The 18558-nt window shown below is 36.5% G+C and overlaps 1 protein-coding gene across 1 annotated transcript in view; it reads right to left on the reverse strand.

The window, feature by feature from the left end:
- IPCEF1 (interaction protein for cytohesin exchange factors 1) overlaps positions 1-18558 on the reverse strand; it is a gene marked incomplete at its 3' end in the record, with an annotated part of 85832 nt that overhangs the window by 33039 nt on the left and 34235 nt on the right. Inside the window, exons 4-5 of the mRNA XM_079716745.1 lie at positions 7751-7824; positions 6244-6315 (exon numbers count right to left, since the gene is read on the reverse strand). Coding sequence (XP_079572871.1) covers positions 6244-6315; positions 7751-7824 — 146 coding nt within the window. The remainder of the gene's footprint in view (positions 1-6243; positions 6316-7750; positions 7825-18558) is intronic.

Here is an 18558-nt window from a genome sequence, read left to right on the forward strand (position 1 = left end):
CAGAGACACTGGTTCCCAACATATGCACCTTTACGCTAGACCCTAAAGGAAGGTCTTGTACCAGACTTTATAATAAAATTAAGTCAGAGTGCTATGGTCAGTCTAAACATTTCTAGGAACAGCCTAAGTTTGTGGTATGGAAAACTAAGACCTCTGGTTTCACAATACTGTCCATACTTCGGGCATTTTTGTCAGATAAGAAATGAGGTGGCCCATTATACAGCTAGTTAAAGTGGGCAACTACATTAGATATTCTAAATATACGAACAAATATACGTTTTGTAATTGTGTATTTGAAATTCTTATCAACCATCGAAATGAATTTCTTAACTTGACCTTTAAAGTTCTATCTCTTTAATTCTTAAAATGTAAGCTTATTTCACACACACGCACAAAATGAAGATGATCTATTTTTAAACCACAATCTTTATATCAATCAGTAAAAAGATCTGGCCAGAGCTTCACAGTTATTCCTAAGCTGGGGAAAATTTCAATTTCTTGAAAAATTTTATGTAAGGTAAAAATTGACAATGTCTCATCTTCCATTGATTTACCATTTTATTGGCAATGAATTTCAATTACCCATCAATAATGAAAAAAGAACTAGACAAACCTTAAGGAACACAAACTTGGCTTATCACTTCAGGCCACTGTAGTTCCTTTTCAAGGGCTCAGTTAGAAACTTATTTTAATACACAAAAGACACAAAATGTATCTATTTCATATGTTCCTAGCTATATAGCCTTCTATTTAAAGGGAAAATATCATTTTGGGATAGCGATAATCTAAGTGATTTATTTCCCACTTCTTTCCAGTTTTCTTTATTTTAAAAAAATATCCCATAATGTGTATTCATCTTTTTTTGAAACATAAGTAGCCTAAGTCAATCAATATCAACAAAATGATAATAATAATGCTATGCATTTATTGATTCACCTATATGTTTTATTTTTTTCTAGTCCTGTAATTCCTGGTAAATTACCCAGCTACACCCCTACCATAGCACAAATATTGCACATTCCCAAGTCTGCAATTGTCAACAAATTAGGACCCCTTACCCAATCCTCATCCTGCCATGGTCTTGCTGTACTGATTATTTTTTAACAGGAAATATGTAATAAATTTTATTTTAAAAAATAAATAAAATAGAATTGCCTACAAGACGGAAGGTGAGCTCCAGCCTCATTTAGAAAGTCCCCTTTTGCACCATGATAAACATGAGTCTCTCATGGCCACATAAAACTGGGCCAATACCTGGGCCCAGATCATGCCATAGGAACTGAAAAATGCTCATCAAGACTCAGTAGAAAAGTAAACAAAACTAAGAAACAGAAAATGACCAAAAAAAGTACAAATGGCTAATAAATATATGGGAAAATTCTCAGGCTCAGTAGTATTTTGGGAAATGCATAGGAAAATATTTTTCACCACAAGATTGGCAAAAATTTTAAATATTGCTGATTTCTATTAGATTTTAGGAAAAACATTCTCATCCTTTGTTGAGTTGACCATGAAAAACTGCAACAGCCAATATTAAGCAGATAACTTGATGATACTATTCAAAACATGAATTTTCATCCCCTTCGCCCAATAATCCTAATTATAAATATCTATCCTACAAAACACACCTTCATGTACGTAAATAAATGTGGAAGAATATTAATTCAATAAGGCTTGCAAAGGCAAAAAGAAAAAACTGATACAATATAATTGTCCATTAACAGGAAAACAGATAAAGTATGGTACCAATTCCAACAGTACCATGTTATTAAGAAGCTAATAAAAAGACTGAGATGGGGTGGGGGGCCTTGTAATGACCTGGAAAAATCCTAACATACTATTAAGTGAAAAAAGCAAGTACAAAACAAAGTGCTTATCCTGATTCAATGTGCTTCTAAAACTATATATTTGCATATGTATTATACAAGACTTGGTACGCAAAGAAAAGCCTCAGAAAAGACATAGTCATATTGTGAAAAGTGGCTTTATCTTAGGGAAAGAAGTAGAACGGGAAGGTAAAGTTGGGGGAATGGGAAGGTTTTCACTTTACATACTTCTGTATTACATGATTCTTTACAAGAATATGTTTTATGCATTACTCAACTAAAAGAAACACTTAAAAGTACATTTAAAAAAAATGATCAGGGGCTTCCCTGGTGGCGCAGTGGTTGAGAGTCTGCCTGCCGATGCAGGGGACACGGGTTCATGCCCCGGTCCGGGAAGATCCCACATGCCATGGAGCGGCTGGGCCTGTGAGCCATGGCCGCTGAGCCTGCGCATCCGGAGCCTGTGCTCCGCAACGGGAGAGGCCACAACAGTGAGAGGCCCGCATACCGCAAAAAAAAAAAAAAAAAAAAAAAAACTGATCAGGCAAAGCACAATGAATTTAATGGCTCACTAATTCCTAGTTTATTCCTGATTTCATAATTGTATAAGCTGACCCTGCCCACAAAACAATCATCTCAAAGTGAAATAGACAAACTTCTTTTCTTAACATAACAAGACAAAAAAATGGATGAATTGAGAATGACTGAAATAAGAAAAGACATTTCTAAGTTCCTTTCCAGATACAGCAGAAGAGTATTGAACAGTAAAGCAGATTCCTCTCAGCCCTTACCCAAAACTCATATACCTTTAATTGCCGCCATCAGTTACTTGCTGGGAAAAACTAGTGATTGTTCAGAATCTTGTTTGTTTTCTTTCTAGAACCCACAGGGTTGGAGTACCTCCTTTGCTAAGCACTTTTTTTAAAAAACATCCAGGCAGTAGCAAACTTTCTATTTGTTCTAAATAGATGTATGCACAAAAAGACATATTTACATAAAAGAAGATGACAGATGTTTCCTGGGAGTTTGTTGTATGTTAACTGGATGTGAATGTGTGTGTTGAAGAAGCACAAGTGTTAAGAAACTGATGTACAAAACGACATTTTTCCCACAAACACCATCTGAGAAAGGCAGCTACCACCAGTCTTTGTTTAGAAACCAACCCTTTCATTACCTTTAATTACTCACCCCTATACTTGTAAATTGAGGGTCCCTGCAGAACACACAGTGCTTCTATTAAACTTAACTACCTTTTCCTTCATCATCACTGAGAGAAATGTCACCACCCAAAAAGGCAATTTCCCAAGGAGGCGAAATTCTGAAACAGGATCCATCTCTCCAAATACCACTCCCTCCTTCCCTAGCACCTCTGCATCTCACTAAGAAATACCCAGATGCACTCCGTCCTAACTTAAATAGACCTCATCAGTAAGAAAGGAAGCTCTTCAGGGGCTACTGCAGAACAAAGCTTTAGGGCTTCCTTGGTGGCGCAGTGGTTGAGAATCTGCCTGCTAATTCAGGGGACACGGGTTCAAGCCCTGGTCTGGGAGAATCCCACATGCCACGGAGCAACTAGGCCCGTGAGCCACAACTACTGAGCCTCTGCGACTGGAGCCTGTGCTCCGCAACAAGAGAGGCCACGATAGTGAGAGGCCCCGCGCACCGTGATGAAGAGTGGCCCCCGCTTGCCTCAACTAGAGAAAGCCCACGCACAGAAACGAAGACCCAACACAGGCAAAAATAAAAATTAAGTAATTAATTTAAAAAAAAAAAGCTTTAACCCCCGCCTGCCTACTCTTGTGGGAGAAGGAAGAAGTTAACTTGCAGGCCGGAAGGGATTCTGCATTGTTGGCTATTAGAAAAAACCATCTTCAGAATAATAAAGCTTAATAACGACATTATAAATGAAAAATTATGATACATTAATTGTGATACATTCAGGCACAGACAAAATGGGCCATTTATTTATGAGTAGCCAGACGGACAATTTTTGAGTATAAAGGTCACTGAGAGATTCAAATATATGGGTCACGACACCTCACATTCAAATTTCAATTTTACATCTTTTTGTAAGCTGGAAAGATAAACAAATACTAAAATAATTTCAAGTAAAATTAACAGATCTTCACAGCATAGATAGGCTATGAGATCTTGGCTTTCATAACTATAAAAGGCTTTGGTTTAACAGTCAAATAGGCAGAGTGTGTAGCTAATACTCATGCAACTGTACTTGCCATGAGATAGAGCTCTGCAAAGGGAGTAAGTTGAAAAGTGAAGATAAATGGACCAGAAATGTAAACAAAAACTGGAGGAGTGGGTGGGCAGGGAGCTACATAACTCTGATGTGTGATTGAGAAAGCACATCTGCCTGAAATAGAGCCGACTCAGATAATCTTGTAAGGGTCTCACACTTTTACTGGCTTAAAATGTGTTTTACTGTGTAGGTAGAGAAACTCTCTCGGTAACAAAACCCTTCGCAGTCATTGTTTTTCTGGTAAACTCAGTCTTACTCTGCCCTTGTTGGAGAGAACAGAACGACTTTGAAAGAACCAGTCACAGGATGAATGGGAAGGATGTGGACCGGACGAAAGCTGGAGATACAAGAAGCTGTTTGGGAGAAGCCAGGCGCCAAGGGAGCCTATGGGGGTGGGGAGAGGTTGCTGACGGGCAGCCCTGTTTCACCACCATTAAAGCTTAGAAAGGACCACTTGGCATTGATGGATGGCTCGGCTCCGGACGGACACTCACTACTATATGATTCCAAGGACCGCTGGGCAAGACATTAAGCTTTCCACGCACCTAGACCTTGCTAGTCAATAGAATTTAGCGTTACCAACACAAATAAAAAGAGGAATAAAGAGCTTTGACTGTGAAGTTTTTATCTCCTCCTTTTGTGTATCTGCTCTTATTTTTCTCAGATGCTTGAGAAAGCTGGTGGGGGGGGGTTAAAAGTCGAAAAGAGGATAGAAACAACTTCTTTCCTTGTCCAAGTAAATTAAAGACTTGTTTGGAAGATGCCGTTGTCAGTACCTTGCTTTGTGATTTCTAACGCAGGGTTCCCTAACTTTCTCTGGTAAAGAGCAATTCCGCCCTCATCTAAAGGTTTGTGGTGGCGAGATAAACGCAGGGAACAGATGAGAATGCTTCTAGGGAGAAAAGGCTTCCCTGGGGATATGGTGTAAGGCATTCTGTGTGTGTGTGTGTGTGTGTGTGTGTGTGTGTGTGTGTGTACTCTTGCTCATACATGTTTAGTAAAAGGCAGCTTTTTTTTCCTTTACATTTCTAAAGCAAGAGGCCAAAGAGAAATTACAGAGAACAGATAGATAAGAAAATCATTATGTCTAAATAAATTAATATGAGGGGTGGGATAAGGAGGGTGGGAGGGAGGCTCAAGAGGGAGGGGATATGGGGACACGTGTATGCATATGGCTGATTTGCTATCTTGTGCAACAGAATCTGACACAATATTGTGAAGCAATTATACTCCAATAAAGATCTGTTAAAAAGATAAACTGATTAATTAATTAATAGATATAAATATATAATTAAATATAAAAATATAAATAGATTAAAATAGATTAAACGATAAGCTCTGTGAATGGAGGGAATATGTCTATATTCTTCACGTCTAGTGCCTAGGATCTGCTGCAAGGAAGCGCATAATAGTTATTCCATACATATATATTTTTTTCATACATATATTTTTAATTAATTAAGTGAAAGTAATAAGAAACACTGAATTCTGAGACTAGGACTTAAATTAAATAGAATGCCCTCTGATGCCTCAAGCACCTTAAATATATAGAGCCTCATCCAAATAACAGCCACTGCGATCACACTGTAATCTAAACCAGCAGGGGATGTCACAAGACGAGTAATGCTCTACCAGTATATTCCACTTACTTAAACTGGGCAAACAGGAAATGGAGTTAGGGATATATATTTATATTAGAGGTACTCTAAACAAAGATGTTTTGCAAAATTTGGGGATAGAACATGAAGAGATGATAACCATGAATCATCATGATAATCACACAGCACATATGAAATGCTGCAGAGATATTTTTCATGTAGAATTCTGAACGCTGTGAGATTGGTTACACAATTCTTTCAAGCCTTTCTCCCTGTAATGCTGATTCTCATATTAACATTTTCTTATAATGTCTTCTATTCCTTTCTCAACTTACTGGTTCCCTCAGAAGAACCTTATTACTTCTTCCTAAAATAGCCATTTTGATCTGTGTAGTTCTCCAAAATGCTTCTAAATACTAGAAAAGAAAGCAAGAAGACTTTAAACTGCTAAGGAGATTAATCCTTAAAGCAGCAGAAATAAAAAGATAATAATTGATATGCACATGTGCTTAAAATTCAGACACCTGACCAAAGTAATTGGATTTAGTGATGTTTCTCTACTTACAGGTTCATTTCCTGCACATTCTCAGCTGCAAAATAGAAGGTCTTGATCTGTGGATGGCTGATCTTAAAAGCACTTGAAGGGGGAAAAGCATAGACACATAAGAAATTAGAAGTTAGTGTAGCCAACAATGTAGTCGAAAGTAAAACAGTCAAATGTAAGTATGGTAAGTTCATCTGCTTTCTTTGTTAATTTACAAAAACAAAAGTTTTAATTACATTAAATACCTATTGTCTAATCTCTATTTTATGCAGAGAGCAGAGGGGTAATTCATCATGTCAGGACATCCAGACCAGGACTGAGTCGTGGCTGATCAATAGTTTCTATTTAAAACATATGGATATATTCTTTTATTTTCATTTGCTGTTTTGCTATAAATAGACAATAAATTAAAATATAAAGTGATAGATGTATCACTTCAAAATACTCAGATCAATTCCTTCAAGCAAAGTATTCATTCAAATTCAATCAAGCATATACAATAATTGTATTTACAGAAAAACAATCAAGTATAAAACTACACTGTGAAAACACATCAAAAACTTTATCCAATCTATTCTCTATTAGTAAAGGAAAAATATAAGGCAGATTTTTCGTTTAAAAGAAAAGTATAGAACATTGAAGATAACAAAGTATTTCCTTTTTACCATTTAGACAGGAAGTCCTGCTGTATGGGCCAGAGTTTTTGTAAATGACCAGTGTGGTCAAAACCACAACCTCGTGTATCACTAAAGATAGGAAGCTATATCAGAATGGCAAAGACCTAAAGCCAACACCAGTTTATTCATTAAAAGAAAAACTAACCAATTGCTGCCACTAGGAACACAGGTCAATAGGGAACTGCCCCACTTTAATAAAACAGGAAAAGATATCAAAAGCAGAATAAAGAATAAGTAAAAGGTGAAGAGGACACATATGCAAAATGCAGCTGGATCCTATCATGGGAAGAGCACTTAACTGGGAGTCTGGATAGCTGGTCTGGAGTCATGGGCTGGTGACTCTTGGTTCCCGTCAGCTCTCAAATCTTTTGGACTTCAGTTATATCAGGGGGCTAATCCTCAAGTCTAAGACATCTCAGAGAATTCTATTTCAAGGATGTTACTGACAATTTCATGAACTAAGAAAAATAAACTGGTTTTGTATCATATCTGCAGCTCTGGTGACTCCTATGTAGTCATTCTCTTTACAAGAACACAGCCTTGACATCTCATCACCCTGCCAGTCCTGGATGGCAGCTTGCTTTTCATTGGATCACAGACACCATCATTAACAGCACGCCCTGCCAGGGCTCCGTGGGGTTTTAAAATCCATCTGCTCCACAAAATGAAATTCCAGAAAACAAGAGGTTAAAAGCTTCTATTATTGTTTGGGGTTCTAACCCATAAAGTCAAAATTCTCAGACACTTGAATGTCACCATCATTAACTTCCAAATCACCTTATCACCTGAGGAACATTATAAAGAGATGTTGTCCTGGCTACATATTTTGTGGAAAATGATAGAAAACTTACTGCTTTTTCTTGCATTCAGATGCTCTCTCTACAGTGAAATCAGGCAGGTTGATAAATCCATCAGCTTTCTCTGACTGAAACAAATACATACACAAATATGAATAAAAGTGTCCATCTTAGCAGTTCACTTATTGAGATCATATATGTTGAATAGAGATAGAGTAAGTGAAATGGAGGTGTGCCAAAAGATACCCCTCTGGGCTTCCCTGGTGGTGCAGTGGTTGAGAGTCCACCTGCTGATACAGGGGACACGGGTTTGTGCCCCGGTCCGGGAAGATCCCACATGCCACGGAGCGGCTGGGCCCATGAGCCATGGCCACTGAGCCTGCGCGTTCGGAGCCTGTGCTCCGCAACGGGAGAGGCCACAACAGTGAGAGGCCCGCGTACCACAAAAAAAAAAAAAAAATACCCCTCTGAATCAGCATTGGACTTATCCTAGATACATATTTTTAAGAGGAATTAATATTCTTCTGATACATCATCCGGAATCTTTCCCTGAGAAGTAACATGGCACAGTTTAGGGACAGCCAAGGTGTGGCACAAGTAGGACCTATCCGACCCCTTTTTGTCTTCCTAGAAAACATCAGAGCTCACCTATCAGAGCTCCACTTCCTGCTATCCTCAGCATCTTTCTCATCCTACTTCTCTCGCAAGCCACAAGCACGTAAGAAGGAACCTAATTAGCACGCTATTAGTTGTTATAGGACTTAAGTGAGCTCAGACAAATAAAACACTTAACAGATACTCAGCAAACATTGTTTCCTCTCCCAAGTCTTTAGGAAGTTCCTTGGGGGTTAAATCACAGAGCCATGTCTTGGAAAATCTCAGTTCCATAATCAATTCCCAGGAGTTTTTTCTATAAAGGAAAGACAGCAGAGGAAAATGACACTTCTAAGGACGTAGAATGAATGCCACTTTAAAACACCAAGAATTTTATAGGAAATGTAGTCATTGTTCCACCTCTAAAAATGTCTTAATCTTTACTTTATGAATAAAATTTAACTGAACCATAGGAGGCTAGATTGCTTATCATAGACGGAACTCAAATCTTCCATCTACACTGGTGTCTCTGAATGGAGAATTACAATCCACAAGATTAAACATAAAAGAGCCAGTTATTGGGAGAGGAGTAAAAATTGGTTTTGAAAATACAATCTTAATTTTTAGAGTCAGCTAGCTATGAAATCAGCACCATGGGTGCTCTTCATCTGTGTTTCTTTCCCTTATCACCAAATAGGGTGCAACTTGCATTCTTTCTTCAGAAAAATTAAACTGTGAAACTTCCAACCTTAGCCCTGTCCTGTCTTCTCTTTCCTACATGAGTCAACTTATCCAAACTCTTCACCTGAAGTGCTTTCTTCTTATGAAACTCAAAACTCAATTCGAAAGGGCACTTCCTTCTTTAAAAATTATACGTTTTTTTCACTCAACTTATTTTCTCTCTTTTGATGTGTTATTTAATTACTGAATGGTGGTTTCACCAATCCTATCTCAAAGAGAATGTAAAGAACTTGAAAAGAGACTGGGTACGTCAACTTTTTCTACAATGCACAATGCTTCTTGTGAACTCTCAGTTAGCATTATATAAAAGTATAGTGTTTAACATTTATTTTATTGAAGTATGGTTGATTTACAATGTTGTGTTGATTTCTTCTATAAAGCAAAGTGATTCAGTTATACATATATATTGATACACTCTTTTTCACATGCTTTTCCATTATTGTTTATCACAGGATATTGAATATAGTTCCCTGTGCTATACAGTAGGATCTTGTTTATCCATTCTATAGATAATAGTTTGCATCTGCCAGTCCCAAACTCCCAAGCCATCCCTCCCCCACCCACACTAAAAGTATAGTTTTAAAAAACTATTTTAGGCTCCAGCAATTTCACTTTTAGATATACACTCAAAAGAAGTGAAAACAGGTACTCAAATAAATACATGTACATGCATGTTCATAGCAGTATTATTCACAATAGTCAAAAGGTGGAAACAGTCCAAGTGCCCATCAACAGAGGAACAGATAAATAAATGGTGGTCTATCCATACAATGGAGTGTTATTCAGCCATAAAAACAAATGAAGTACTGATACATACTCTAATGTGGAGGAACCTCGAGAACATTATGCAAAGGGAAAGAAGCTAGACACAAAACATCACATATTGCATGTTTCATTTACATGAAATATCCAGAATAGGTGAACTTATAGAGACAGAACACAGATTAGTGGTTGCCAGGGGCTGGGGGGGAGTAGGGAATAGGGAGCAACTGCTTAAAGAGTATGGGTTTTCCTTTGGGTTGATGAAAATGCTTTGGAACTAGATAGAGATAGTGGTTGCACAATACTGTGAGTATACTAAATACCACTGAATTGTTCATTAAAGAATGGATAACCTCATGTAAATTTCACCTTGATTAAAAAAACCCTATGATAGGCTAGGGTATTTTCATGTAAATTCCTGTAATTATTTTAGAAAGAATAAAACAATTTATATTCACCATTTGTTTCTACTTCCTCCCCACATTCATTTCTATACCCACTATTCCACAGAAGGGGTAGTTACCATGAACTCCAGTGATTTTCATGTTGCTAAATCCCACTACCTTCTTTAGCCCTCATTTAATTGAAGTCTAGGAACGGACACTACAGCCCACTCCCTCCCTCTTGAAACGCCTCTTACCTTGCTCTTCCGACAACACATTCCTGCTTCCCCCTTTCTCCTCTAACCACTCCTTGCTTTCTTTCATAGGGTCTTCTTCCCCCTGTTTCTTAAATGTCAGTATTTCCCAGATTTCTAACCACAGACCTACTCTCTTCTCATTCCAGTACTCTCCACAGGGAATCATACACACACCCATGACTGCATGTATAACCATTGTACACACATATCCAAAACCTATACTTCAAACTCATTTCACTCCTGGTGCTTCTGTCCCAAGATACAACTGCCGAGTGTACCTATTCAATGGGTGTTCCACAGACCCAATATTTGTGCCCCCCCATCCCAAATTCATATGTTGAAGCCCTAAACCCTAAAGTGATGGTATTTGGAGGTGGGGCCTTTGGGAGGTAATTAGGTTTAGATGAAGTCATAAGGGTGAAGCCCTTACTAATCCTATGATGGGATTAGTGCCTTTATAAGAAGAGGAAGAGACCAGTGGTTTCCCCTCTTCTCCCTGCTCCTCCTCCATCTAAGGATATGGCAAGAAAGCAGCTGTCTGCCAACCAGAAAGAAGCCCCTCAGCAGACATGGAATCTGCCAGAACTTGATCTTAGACATCCCAGCCTCCAGAACTGGGAGGAACAAATAGCTGTTGTTGGAGGCACCCAGACTACAGTATTTTGTTATGTGACAGCACCAACTAAGACTCTCCCCAAGAGTGGAAAATCCAAAACCAAACTCATCATTTTACTCCATGAAACGCCTGCTCCTCTTTCTCCTGTGTTCTCCTCTTCAGTGAAAGATATCACTTTCTATCCAGTTGTCCCCCCCAAAAAAAAGGAAACATGGAACACATCTTTGATGCTTCAATCTCCTTCTCAGCTTCTGTGCAAATAACCACTGAGTTGTATCATTGCGGCATCTGCCACAGCTCTTTAATGCATCCCTTATCCACCACCTCCTTCAGACCACCATTAACTTTCACCTGAATTACTGCAAAGGTCTTCTAAACCATTATCCCTCTCTCTGGTTCTGTCCTTTCCTCTGATTTAGTGTCCAAATCACAATCACAGCAAATCTTCACTCCATGAACTTCTTTCATTAAAATCCTGTATGGTTCCCAATTGCTCTTAGGCAAAGTCTAAGTGCCTTAGCAGAGTATAAAAGGCGCTGCATGATCAAGCCCTGCTTAATAATACAATTTCATTTCCTCCAGGGTCCCTACCTCTTATTCAACCAAAATAAACAAAAAAATTAAAACACAGAGAAAAATACTTCCATTGAGTTGAATTACAATTAACACCCAATTTATAGCATTATTAGTCTCTAGACAATTTGTTTTCAGTACAAGAAGCCCATATTAAATGATAACAACACAAAAGTCAATCAACAAAAAACTAAATACAGATATATGTAAGAGATCAATTGTAAGTCTTCATTTGGGTGGATTCCTTTCCTGCAAAACAGAGATGGCTGAGATTCCTTCAAATAAGAGCCAAAATGAATATGAGTAAAAGATGCTTTAGTATTTCCCCAGTAATGTTTCCTTTATGAGCAAAGGCATTTTTCATTGTACCTAAGACATTCAAGGTGTATTCAAAATCGCAACTGTGTCAAAAATTGTCTTTGCTTATTTGACTTGCAAAAAATGCCTCAAAAATGACAATCACAGTGCGAAAATCCTAAGGAAATGACAGTTTTCTCCTCTTCTTCCTCCTTTCCCTCCTCTACCCCCTCAGATCCTTTGTTCCTTATTGTATTAATTAAATAACTTTCTCAAATGGCATCCTTCCTCTTAAATCATTCCTAAATTTCTGAGAAGTTACTTGAAATTTCTGCATTGGTACCTGCAATTTTTTCTCTGGATTCTAATGTAATAAAAATCTTGTTCTCTTACCAGAAGTATCAAACCATCCTTTGGTCACTGTGCAAACGTGTCTTACCAAATCTAGCCTTAAATTCTGAAACAAGACACTGATCTTCACTTTGTGATGTGATGTTCTACAATCTTAAATGTGTTCCTCCTCATGTACCCATCCATCCACTTTACCCAGCAACTCTGATTTTGTTCAACTCAGTGAAGCTTCATCTGTAGTTGGTGTATTATGCAGCATTAAACACACATGTTTATCAAAACTGTTTGTGGTTATACATTCATTTATTCAATGAATATTTATTGAGTACCATTTCTTTGTGTCAGGTACCGTGTCAGATATTTGGGCTTTATCAGTGGACAAAACAGACAGAGATCTCTACTTTCAAGGAGAAAAGAGACAATAGCTCAACAAATGAACACATAAATTACATAGCACGTGGTAGGCAATAATTGCTATGAAGAAAAGTAAAGGTTATCTAGGTAAAGGGGTTCTGACTGCAAACAGGGCAGGATGCCTTCTGCTCCTAGGCTTATAATGCCCTTCCTCCCTCACTCCCCTAGATATGTCTCCAGAAATCAACTTCAGTGTGACCTTCTCCAAAACATTTTCCTGCTCCTCCAAGCCTGGAATTGTGCCCTCTTCTTTGCACCTCAACCCCAGTGGTGGACTTTGCTTACCATACTTCTCTTACTGTCTTTAGTTGTCTAGGTATTCCTCTGGCTCTCCAACAGATGGTGAGCACTTTGGAGGAAACAATTTTGTGTTTATGGTTATATCATTAATTCTTGGGACAAGGTACGTGTTCAACACATGCAAAATAAAGAAATGAGTTTTGTGAATGAAGGAATGAATGACAGAAACATGGTCTTTGTCCTCTGACAATAAAGAAAGTGCTAAAATGAGATGCAGAAGCCACTTTGGAAAAACACTGGGCAGTTTCTAAAAAATATAAACATATAATTACCATACAACCCAGCAATTCCATTCCTACGTACCTACCCAAGAGAAATGAAAGCATATGCCCACGCAAAGATTTGCATGCAAATATTCATAGCAGTACTATTCATAATAGCCAAAAATGGGAAACAATCTAAATATCCATCAACTGGTAAATAGTGTGGTATATTCAAACAATGGAATATTGTTTAGTAAATAATTGACACGTGCTAGAACATGAAAGGGTCTTGAAAACATAATGCTAAGTAAAAGACAGACACAAGAAATCATGTAATACTGTATGATTCCTTTATATAAAATGTAGAGAAAAGGCAAATTTATAGAGACAGAAAATAGAATAGTGGTTGCCTGGAGTTGGGGGTGGAAATGGAGATTCACTGTAAATCAGCATAAAGGATTTTATAGATATGATTAAAATGATTCAAAGCTGATGTCTTATGATGGCTCATCACTCAGTAAATTTACCAGAAATTACTGAATTGTAAATTTGAATAGGGTAATTTTATGATATGTAAAACATATTTCAATAAAGCTGTTTTTAAAAACATGAGATGCAGGAAAAGTTTGGGGAGTAAAAAACAATGAATGAACTCCCTCCTGTTTGTCTATCAGTAAGACTTAAATGAAGGTAAAATATGAGGTCTCTGATGATCCCGCTGATGACTCAATATGATTTGTTCAAACTTTAGACACAAGAGTAGGTTAATATTTCTTATTTGCTTCAATTTTGGACTACAGGAATTTTAGAGTCAAAATATTTTACATAGAATTTGACACACTCAGACATATTTTTTAAAATTAATTAAGATAGGACATCAAATTTTAATATTTAAATGCAAAATAAGTGTTCATTGCCATCAGTAAAGTTTGGCTTTTTCATACTACAAACCTTGCAAAATAGATAAAATCACTGCTTAAGGAACTACATATGTCAGAAAGGTAGAGAGGAGACCTAGAAAAATAAGAATGATATATATATTCCAGAGGATAAGTAGGTCAAAGAAGACCAAACCAGAAGCAAATGAAGTATAATACAGGAAATTATTATGTATTCCATGGTGAAAAATAAAGAGTATAATTATCTCTCTATTCTCAGTTGAACTCTATTTCCTTGATTCTGAGAAATCTGATTTTTTACATTTCAATAGTTCTGAAATCAAGAGGCACATTAGAATCTATATGAATTTTCATTGTACAATTTCACCCAAAATTCTGTTATTAAATAAAGTATGTGTTTAAGTGAATAGAATCTTAAGTTCAAGGAAAAAATTAGTTTAAAAAACAAAATATAGATTTCTTTGTAATATGCTTTTGCATTTATGTGTGAATATGGATGTGACAGTTTTGGAATTACTTTAAATAAATTTAAGTGAAGTTACCCAATGAATATCAGAATTAGGAGCTTTGCAAAACTCCAGTTCTCCATATAAATCCGTGGTTTGCTCAGTTCTGCCCTGAAACCTCCAGTATGTTGGAAACGAGCAAAATCTAAACTCTAAGCAGAGCTGTCCTTTCTCATGTCACTTTGGAACAGTTGTCACTAAATTCTAATGGCCTATAATTTTCTTTTTTTTGCAGTGTCTTTGGTTTTGGTATCAGGGTAAAATGTTGGCCTTATAGAATGAGTTAGGATATTCCCTCCTCTTCAATTTTTTGGAATAGCTTGAGAAGGATTAACTCTTCTTTAAATGTTTGGCAGAATTCCCCTGTGAAGCCATCTGGTCCTGGAGTTTTGTCTGTTGGGAGTTTTTTGATTACTGATTCAATTTCAATACCAGGAATTGGTCTATTCAGATTTTCTATTCCTTCCTAATTCAATCCTGGAAGATTGTATGTCTCTAGAAATTAATCATTTCTTCTAGATTGTCCAATTTGTTGGCATGTAACTGTTTGTGGTATTCACTTATGATTGTATTTCTATGACATTGGTTATAACTTCTCCTCTTTCATTTCTAATTTTGTTTATTTGGGCCCATTCTCTTTTTTTTCTTAATGAGTCTGGCTAAAGGTTTATCAATTTTATCAATATCTTCTAAAGATACAACTCAGTTTCTTTCAATGATCTTTTCTATTGTTTTTTAGTCTCTATTTCCTCTCTAATCTTTATTATTTCCTCCCTTCTGATGACTTTGGGTTTTGTTTGTTCTTCTTTTTCTAATTCCTTTAGATGGAAAGTTAGGTTGTTTATTTGAGATTTTTCTTCTTTTTGAGGTAGGCTTACATTGCTAAAAACGTCTCTTAGAACTTCTTTTGCTGCATCCCATATATTTTGAAAAGTTGTTTCTATTTTGCTGCATCCCATATATTTTGAAAAGTTGTGTTTCTATTTTTATTTGTCTCAAGGTATTTTCTGATTTCCTCTTTGATTTCTTCATTAACCCATTGGGTTTTTTTTAGTAGCATGTTGTTTAGTCTGCATGTGTTTGTGGTTTTTCCAGGTTTATTCCTGTAATTGATTTCTAGTTTCATACCACTGTGGTCAGAAAAAATATTTGAGATAATTTCAATCTTTTTAAATTTATTGAAACTTGTTTTGTGGTTTAGCATGTGATCTATCCTGGACAAAGTTTCATGTGTATTTGAAAAGAATGTGTATTCTGCTGATTTTGGAAAGAATGTTCTGTGAATATCTATTAAGTCTATCTGATCTAATGTGTCTTTTAAGGTCACTGCTTTCTTATTGATTTTCTGTCTGGATGATCTGTCCATTGATATAAGTAGGCTGTTAAAGTCCCCTTGCATTATTATATTAGTGTCAATTTGTCCCTTTATATCTGTTAATGTTTGCTTTCTATATTTAGGCGCTCCTGTATTAGGTGTATAAATGTTTACAAATGTTGTAAGCTCTTCCTGGATTGACCTGTTTATCAATACATAATGTCCTTCTTTGTCTTTTGTTATAGATTTTGTTTTAAAGTCACCTTTGTGTGATATGGGTATTGCTACCCAGTTTTCCTGTCCATCAACAGATGAATGGATAAAGAAGATGTGGTATATATATATGTGTGTGTGTGTGTGTATATATATATACACACACACACACAATGGAATATTGTATATATTGTGAATATACATATATATACAATGGAATATTACCAGCCATAAAAAATAATTAAATTTTGCTATTTGCAACAACATGGATGGACCTGGAGGGTATTATGCTTAGTGAGTTAAGTAAGACAGGGAGAGACAAATACTGTATGTTTTCACTTATATGTGGAATCTAAAAAAATAAAACAAATGAACAAACATAGCAAAGCAGAAACAGACTCACATATATAGAGAACAGACTGGTAGTTGCCAGTGGAAAGAGGGGTGGGGGAAGGAGCAAAATGGGTGAGGGAGATTAAGAAGTACAAACTACCTGGTATAAAATAGATAAATTACAGGGATATATTGTACAGCACAGGGAATATAGCCAATATTTTATAACAACTTTCTATGGAGTATAATCTATAAAAATATCAAATTACTAAACCATACACCTGAAATTAATATAATATTATAAATCAACTATAGTTTAATAAAAATGAAAAATAAATAAATAAGTAATAAATAAGTAAATTCTATTGGTACACAGACTCATGACACTAAAGAAATTTGAATTATATCCTCTAAAATACAAGGTAAAAATAAATTGAGGTGAAAGAAAAGGTGAAATCAATTTTTAAAGTTCTAGCTCTATGGAGAAACAGTCATTCTCATTACACTGTTAGTGGTAATGCAAAATGGAACCCCATAGAAGGAAACTGAGCCATAACTAACAAAAATGCATTTACCCTTTGACCCAGAAATCCTACTTCTGAGATCTATCCTAAATATAAATATGTTAAATGGCATACGTATTGCAACATTATTTGCAAGAACAAAAGATTGTAAAGAATTCAAATGTCTATCATCAGGGGACATTTGAATAAACTATGGCATCTACATATAATGAATAACTATGAAAAATGACATATATACATATAGAGTAATCTCCAGGACAAAGCAAGAGAAAAAGTAAGGTACAGTACAATAGATACAGTATGCTAATTTTATGTAAGAAAAGAGAGATAGGATACCCCTCAGTATACATACTTGCCTATATTTGTAAAAAGAAATAGAAAAAAAATTTTAAAACAAACATAAAAGGAGGGAGGAAAGTGGGTAGAGGAACGGGATGAAAGCAAGGCTTACCTGGTTGTAATCTGTAAATAGTTTTGACTTTGGAATTGAGTAAATGATTTCTATTTAAAAAATAAACCAAAAACAAACAAACAAAAAGAAGCAGTTCCAAAAATTTTAAACAAATAGAAACAAAGGAACCTAACTGAACACAAACATGGTGACATAACCCCACACAAATAATAATAGAGCACAGGGGGGCTTCCCTGGTGGCGCAGTGGTTGGGATTCCGCCTGCCAATGCAGGGAACACGGGTTCATGCCCCGGTCCAGGAGGATCACACATGCCGCAGAGCGGCTGGGCCTGTGAGCCATGGCTGCTGAGCCTGTGCATCCGGAGCCTGTGCTCCACAATGGGAGAGGCCACGGCAGTGTGATGACCGCGTACCGCAAAAAATAAAAAATAAAAATAATAAATAATAATAATAGACCACAGAATCTTGACTATACATATTTAGTGGAATACAGCCTAAGAACTTTTTGTAGTGACATTGTTACTATTTTTAGATAGTTTTAGTAGTTTTTCTTCCCCTCAAAAAATTGCATGTAATCTAAATCTTCCCTCCTTCTCTCCAGATGACAGATTATGTGATGCTGCTTTGTTCTGATAAGCAACTCGACTCCCTCTTCCTTTCAGGAAAGGAACTAGGAAGATTATACACCAAGGCAATCTCCATTCTGCGAGTATTACCTGGGCCTGCAGGCAGAGAGCTGAGTGTATTAGCACTGGGCTATGACAAGCACTGCAAGGGAAGAAGAAAAAATAATTTTTTCTTTTGTTTTGTTTTGTTTTTAGATATCAGAAGCAGGCCTGGCAGTGAGAATGCTTGAAACCCTTTTAAGAAATATAATAATTATAATAGCCTTGAGTAATATCTAATAAAACCTTAACATTTACTGAGTGCTAAGCATATGCCATCTAGGTACTATTAGCCTTTAGAGGATAATTAATCATATTCAAGTGCCAGAATTTAAGAAATTGATCAGTCTTTAACCTAGACATCAAACTAGATTGGCATTATACAATAAGAAAGTTATGTGATGTCATTAAAGTGACAAAACTCAAACCAGAAGCCAGAACTCAGTTAAATAACTCTAGACAAAAATTTCTTCAGTCTCAGACAAGAGCTGAAATAGAAGAGA

The sequence above is a fragment of the Hyperoodon ampullatus genome (assembly GCF_949752795.1).
Source record: "Hyperoodon ampullatus genome assembly, chromosome: 12".
Lineage (NCBI taxonomy): Eukaryota > Metazoa > Chordata > Mammalia > Artiodactyla > Ziphiidae > Hyperoodon > Hyperoodon ampullatus.